The sequence below is a fragment of the Hyla sarda genome, chromosome 8, assembly GCF_029499605.1.
Source record: "Hyla sarda isolate aHylSar1 chromosome 8, aHylSar1.hap1, whole genome shotgun sequence".
Classification (NCBI taxonomy): domain Eukaryota; kingdom Metazoa; phylum Chordata; class Amphibia; order Anura; family Hylidae; genus Hyla; species Hyla sarda.
Window position 1 is genome coordinate 228,534,277 of NC_079196.1, and position 7,315 is coordinate 228,541,591.

General features: G+C 43.3%; 1 protein-coding gene across 1 annotated transcript; it reads right to left on the reverse strand.

The window, feature by feature from the left end:
• Positions 1-3,037: 3,037 nt before the first annotated feature.
• On the reverse strand, positions 3,038-7,092 carry LOC130283991 (perforin-1-like). The gene is made up of 4 exons (XM_056533854.1): positions 6,933-7,092; positions 6,251-6,805; positions 5,750-6,116; positions 3,038-3,887 (listed from the first exon to the last, which is right to left on the reverse strand). The coding sequence occupies exons 2-4, from the start codon at positions 6,790-6,792 to the stop codon at positions 3,171-3,173; spliced, it is 1,626 nt and encodes a 541-aa protein (XP_056389829.1). The 5' UTR covers positions 6,793-6,805; positions 6,933-7,092; the 3' UTR covers positions 3,038-3,170.
• Positions 7,093-7,315: the final 223 nt, after the last annotated feature.

Sequence of the window (7,315 nt, forward strand, 5' to 3'; positions counted from 1 at the left end):
TCTTATCCTTCTGCCCTCCATCCCTGATGCCTTTCCCCTCCATCTCTTATCCTTCTGCCCTCCATCCCTGATGCCTTTGCCCTCCATCTCTTATCCTTCTGCCCTCCATCCCTGATGCCTTTGCCCTCCATCTCTTATCCTTCTGCCCTCCATCCCTGATGCCTTTGCCCTCCATCTCTTATCCTTCTGCCCTCCATCCCTGATGCCTTTGCCCTCCATCTCTTCTCCTTCTGCCCTCCATCCCTGATGCCTTTGCCCTCCATCTCTTATCCTTCTGCCCTCCATCCCTGATGCATTTCCCCTCCATCTCTTCTCCTTCTGCCCTCCATCCCTGATGCCTTTGCCCTCCATCTCTTATCCTTCTGCCCTCCATCCCTGATGCCTTTGCCCTCCATCTCTTCTCCTTCTGCCCTCCATCCCTGATGCCTTTCCCCTCCATCTCTTATCCTTCTGCCCTCCATCCCTGATGCCTTTCCCCTCCATCTCTTATCCTTCTGCCCTCCATCCCTGATGCCTTTCCCCTCCATCTCTTATCCTTCTGCCCTCCATCCCTGATGCCTTTGCCCTCCATCTCTTATCCTTCTGCCCTCCATCCCTGATGCCTTTGCCCTCCATCTCTTCTCCTTCTGCCCTCCACCTCTGGTACCTTACACAGGGACACAGTCACACTGTGAATTCCAGTTATTTGTGGACATTTGATCATTCATCTGATCTCATGGGGGGTGGGCAGCATGTGACTAGTCATCTATCTAGTTGGATATGACGCTCCCAGAAACTATATAATATAATTCACTTTCGGAACCTCTAGGTATTTTACCCTTTGAATATTTAATGTGGATGACGAAAAACTAAAGACTACACAGGATGTGGATGTGTAACGTAGAGAATCACTTTGGATGTCACAACCCGAAGAAAAAGAGGAAGATCTCCCCGTGCGGAGCAGCGCGCGTCTTTGAAAACTTTTCAGCTTTTTCATGTGCTTGAGACTTTCTCAGAGCTGTGATGAGCCGGACGACCCTTGCAAAATAAGGAACTCCACAAAGAAAAGCAATTTATACAGTGAACATCACCTCCCTATACCACATTATTGGGTACACTGAACATATATTTGGGGTACCAACCTACCTACCCCAAAGGAAGAATATGAAAGCTGGTGATATAGTAATAATATTCTTTTATATAACATATACATATTCCATGATTTCAGATTTTATTAGCCATCTTTTTATACTATCTATACTATTAGTATTATTGTAAAAAAAAACAACCCCTGTTACCCTGTACTAATGTTCAATTTCACACAATGGCCCTGATTTACTAAAAGTGGAGTGTAGTTTTCTTTGTGGATTTTGATTCCCGACTGGTATTTTCCCACAATATTTACTAATGTTTCTCACTTTTCCTACATTTTGCTTTTTTTTATTTAACACATGCTCTGAGCTGTGGGGTTTCCTAGAACTCAAATCCACCACATTTTCTGTGGAAACATTAGTAAATATTTTGGGATTTTTCAAAAATGTCATGGACACGTCCCTTTTCGTTGGCCTTGCCTTCATTTCACAGCTGCCATGCCCCTAAGCGAAATGGAGAATTGGTCTGTTTTTTTTTTTTATTTTTTTTGGTTGCAAATTCTGGCTATGGGGCATTGCACCAAATTCTGATTTACTGTGGCACATTTTGGCACACAACCCAACAAACAGGTCGGGTTTACAATAGTAAATCAGGGCCATTGTTTCTCAGACTAAAATGTCCCACTGGGATGACTTTGGGGCCTGTTGATTGGTTCATGGTTAGTTGTGCCTCGTTTCAGAAGAACATTTTTACAGAAATTATACAAGGGATTGTTTTGTAATGCTCTTTATTGCGCTTATATAAAGAAAGCCGAATAAGCAGAAAGACACAAACAGAATATCAGCTAAAAAGCCACCACCATCATATACACAAGGGAGGAACATTATACATTAGACAACTTTTGTGTTAAGTAACCAAATTAACCAGATTTGTGTTAAGTAACCAGTTAAGACAACCTTTTGGTTTCTTTCTTATCTTGGCGTTAAAGGAGTACTCTGTCCCTAGACATCTTATCCCCCATCCAAAGGATGTCTGATTGTTGGGGACCCGCCGCTGGGGACCCCTGCGATCTCCCTGCTGCACCCGGCGTTCATTTAGAGCATCGGTTGCAGCGCCGGAGGCTCTTGACGTCACAGCAGAGCCCCACTCGAGACGACATGGCCACGCCCCCTCAATGCAAGTCTATGGGAGGGGTAGTGATGGACATCATGCCCCCTCCCATACACTTGCATTGCAGGGGCGTGGCCGTGATGTCACAAGCGGGGCATGGCTGTGACATCACAAGGCTCCACCCCGCATAGCCAGTAATTCGACACGGAGCTCCGTTCGCTCCGTTCACCGGATGTCTGGGGTGCCGCAGCCAAGATCGCGGGAGTCCCCAGCAGCGAGACCCCCATGATCAGGCATTTTATCCCCTATCCTTTGGATTAGGAGATAAGATGTCTAGGGGCGGAGTACCCCTTTAATCTAGATTCACTAGCCATCATATGGAAAACCATCTTTATATACATTATCTGTGGTCTTCACGTACCAATAAGAGTCATCAGTATGGACAGCTGGATTGGAAACCTTGACCACTAGAGGGTGTGTGTCATCCAGAAGGTCCATCTGTACAGAACAGTCAATGTCTATGCCAACCATTGGCTCTTCTTCACTCATCATATGCCCAGGTCATATTGTTGATGATAAATGTTAGTTCACTTAAGAAGGAACCTCCACATAGGACCCTAATGTGATCTGCTCAAGGCTAGCCTTTGAAGGGATAGTTTATGTTGGGCTTCATGAGTTCTCTAATGGTAGGGGTTCTATTATTGTGTCTAAACCTTGGTCTATACTGTTAATATATATGTATATATATATATATCTTTACATCTGTAAATGCTGGACCTGTTCATGTTTGGTAGAATATATTGATAAATATGGACCCCGTATATAAATATGAACCCCGTGTATAAATGATCAAATAAAGAAGCTCAAAGAAGTTTAAACCTGCCTTAACATAAGCATGAAAATTACAAAGTAAGGATATACATATGACTGCAGAGTACAGCTCCACCAGGGTAGAAGCTTGTACACTAAGGGGCACTTCGGACCCTTGACTAAGCACGTGGGGGCACTGCGCTATAATCGTGACAAACCTGCCCATGGAGGTGGTCGACACAAGCAGCATTCACAGAGTATGAGAGGCTGCCGTGGTTAAGGTAACAGGTTTCAAAGTATTCTCCTGAAATAAGAACTTTTTGGCACTTTCCCAGGAGATCATCAGCATCAGAAGGATCCTCATCCCAAACCTCTATGGTGTACTTTCTACTTTCCCTGAGCTCTACAAGTCCCAATTCATATTTCTTATTCCATGTTGGTTTATTTTTGTCCATGATGGTCGGGGTTCTCATTGAAACATCATCAAATTTAAATATCACATAGGCATCTGTCTGTGTCCAGTAGTCACCATAAAGACCGGTGGCAGATTTGATGGTCACATGAAGTTTGGCAGCTCCTCGATGTGTTGGGCAGCAGTCAGAACTCGTGTACTTAGAAGCTGAACATGTACAGGAGCAGTCTTTCCCTTGGTTGGTAACATGGCGGCCGGGACAAGAACACTTCTGTGATAAAGCCTTCTCCTTGATGTAATCACTTATGGCCAGTTTGAGATTCTCTTTCTTAGAACCATTGGTTTTCACCAAGTTATGGATGGACTCTAAGGAATAGGAGACCAGACCGGGGAAGGTCTTCAGGCTTTCTATCCACTTCTTGAAGACATCAGTAGAGGCTTTATTGGTGGAGAGAAGATCAAACGTTGCATTTCCTCCAATCACCTGTGAATGTAGACGACAACTCCATATTTAGATGGAAACACAAACATCTTTTATGGGATTCAGCTCTACAGGAATTAACACATTTTTATCTCATTCAGTTATAGGTTATTTGATGTTACCATATATTAATACTAGAAATAACCACAACTTATGACAAAGTCATCATTAATCATCATCGGCTGCAGAACAATACTTTTCCACCATTGAGGTTTTTATTAAGGGATGTAACATCAAAAGAATGAACTGCAATGTATCTTATCTGTTGTGCCATTTGATTATGTAATGTTAAGTGAAAAAAAAATTACATAAAAATTTCTGCGCAATTACAATTCGGGGGAAAAGCTACGTAGAATTGTAGAAAAGTGAACAAATGCTAAATAGATCAACTTGACGTTAGCAATTCTGTCAATTCACAATAAAGAATCGTATTTGTACCGTCCTATGACAATGAACATCTCACACAATAACAACACTCTTCGTCTCGTGAAAACTGACCGATCCTTGTAGAGAGGTCTAGTCTAGTTGAAGCATTACAAGAAACAACTCTCATGGTTATTTGGCAATGCCGGTCTTTACCTGTATGGATAGATGTTTGGTCAGATAAAGCCATTCTCTTATTACAATCAAACCTGTTATTTCAAGTAAGAAAGAGAGTGAGAGGATGCACTGTTCACATTGGTGAAAAAATGGAAGGTCCCTGTAGTAGCGATTTCAATTAAAAAAATGTATGGTATAGGAGGTGCACGGAAGAATGAGTGCATAGCTAAAACGATAACTAAATCCAGATAGAAAATACCGCGCTCACCATGTCCATCGCTGTGTCTCGAGGAGGTTCAAAGGAAGAGGAAAGTGCAAGGAGTAGACGCGGCTCAGAGGCAAACACCGGTGGTTTCGTGCTAATTAGCACTTCATCCGGCCCCTCAGAGGAGTAGACGCGGCTCAGAGGCAAACACCGGTGGTTTCGTGCTAATTAGCACTTCATCCGGCCCCTCAGAGGAGTAGACGCGGCTCAGAGGCAAACACCGGTGGTTTCGTGCTAATTAGCACTTCATCCGGCCCCTCAGAGGAGTAGACGCGGCTCAGAGGCAAACACCGGTGGTTTTGTGCTAATTAGCACTTCATCCGGCCCCTCAGAGGAGTAGACGCGGCTCAGAGGCAAACACCGGTGGTTTCGTGCTAATTAGCACTTCATCCGGCCCCTCAGAGGGGCCGGATGAAGTGCTAATTAGCACGAAACCACCGGTGTTTGCCTCTGAGCCCCGTCTACTCCTTGCACTTTCCTCTTCCTTTGAACCTCCTCAAGACACAGCGATGGACATGGTGAGTGCGGGATTTTCTATCTGGATTTAGTTATCGTCAAAACTGTTCTTTACTTAGCTGATATTAATGACTCTACTGTGATGATTTGTAGTGTTGAGCGGCATAGACCATATTCGAATTTGCGATATTTTGCGAATATATGGACGAATATTCGGCATATATTCGATACATTTGCATAGTCGTAATATTCGCATATGCGAAAATTTGCATAAATGAAAATTCGCACATGCGAAAACTAGCATAGACGAAATTTTGCAGGTGTGAAAATTAGCATATGCGAAAATTAGCATATGCAAATGTAGTATTATCACACAGTAGTATTAGAGCCTTCTTTTCACCACACAAGCTGGAAGCAGAAAGGGATGATCACTTTGATGTGTACTGTGAAAAAATAAAAAATAAATAAAACTATATTCGTAATTACGAATATATAGTGCTATATTCGCGAATATTCTCAAATTCGCGAATATGTGATAACGCTAATGATTTGTATACAATGACTCCTGGTTGCCAGAAGAGGTTGGTAAAGCTCAACCACTAACCTTAGACACACTTTCACTGAAAGTTTGATGAAAACTTTTTCCAAGATCTGTTTTTGATAATTTGTTTTTGCAATGCTCAACCTTGGAATCGATACTGGCCGAACTGTCTCCTTTATTTACTCCAATCTCGGCTTCAACTGAAAGACAATCCTTGACCTCGTCCATCTTAAATCCACTCATAGCCAGTTGACATGTTCTCACTGCAGTCACCTCTTGGGTCCGACCTCCAACTTTTACACGGGTGATATAGTGGGTGCCAAAGCTGTCAATCAGACGTCTGTATTCGGCCTTATTATAGAAACCTGGAAGTTCTTCTAAAGACTTTTGAAAATGAGAAGTTAGTGAGGCATTCGATCCAAGGCGAAAACTGAAATGAAAAAAAAATTACATAACATAAATGCAGAAGTTTAGCTCATTTGTGTAGATTATTTATGATCATTATAACAAAAAAAGTAATTGTTAGTAACTCCTACTCTACTTAATACAGAATATGGGTAATACCTGTAGAAGGCGCATTCCAACTTGTGGCTCAGAAAGCTGTAATTGTCGGTGAGGCTTTTACTATTGGCAAACTTGGCCATCTGACTCTGAGAACCTCCCACAGCTGTTTTGACATCCACCGCATAAACATTCACATTAAGACCAATTTTCCAATCGTTTTGCACTGTAGAAGTCGCTTCATCGGCTACCGACACTTTAGACCGAGACACCGAGCTTTGTATATTTTTGGAACATGTGGTCTCAGGTCTCCAGTCCACCAGGGCCTTGGGTAGTTTCTCCATGTTGTTGTTGTTGTGAGGGTTCCTGCACAGTGTACATTTCTCTCCAACTTCTTGTAGGTCGAGAAGAAAAGATCCGGTTGACTCCATGGTGACAATATTAATGCCTTCTCCTAAGAGTGTATGACCTGGGACAAATCTAGCATCCTTACATTCTTCCGATGTGCCAGGTCTACAGCCAGCTCTAAGGATAGGTGTGCTCATAGAAGGTCTCTGATGGTCAAGAAGAAGAAGCCAAAACAAAAGATATAGTTTGGACTCCATTGCTGAAAAAGTCCTAGAAAAAGAGGAGACAGTTTTATTAAAGATATAATAAGAATCTAAAACAATATACAGAATAGATGGTGGTTAATGCACAAAAACTATAAAAAGCAGATATTAGGACCAATAATGAACAAGAGGACCTCACTCATGGTCCAGCCACACTCTGGACTTCTTCTCAAAGGATTAAAGGGGTACACCGGCGCTAAGACATCTTATCCCCTATCCAAAGGGGACCCCCCATGCTGGGACCCCCATGATCTCCCTGCAGCGCCCGCATTGTATGCGGGGCTGCGTCTCCAGTTTCGGAAACCTCCGGGACTGGGGACGTGACGTTACACCACGCCCCCTCCATTTATGTCTATGGGAGGGGGCGTGACGGCCGTCACGCCCCCTCCCATAGATATGAATGGAGGGGGAGTGGCGTGACGTGACGTTCCCAGTCCTAGAAACCCCTTTAAGGTGGGGATTTATTGAAACCACTACAGATGAAAAGTTGCCTAGTGGCCCATAGCAACCAATCAGA

Excerpts from the sequence above, each read along its gene's own strand:
- LOC130283991 (XM_056533854.1), bottom strand. The coding sequence starts at position 6,792 with ATGGAGTCCAAACTATATCTTTTGTTTTGGCTTCTTCTTCTTGACCAT. Across the intron at positions 6,117-6,250 it reads TTGGAATGCGCCTTCTACAG|TTTTCGCCTTGGATCGAATG; the intron begins GTATTACCCATA and ends TTTTCATTTCAG. Across the intron at positions 3,888-5,749 it reads TCAGTGAAAGTGTGTCTAAG|GTGATTGGAGGAAATGCAAC; the intron begins GTTAGTGGTTGA and ends CTACATTCACAG.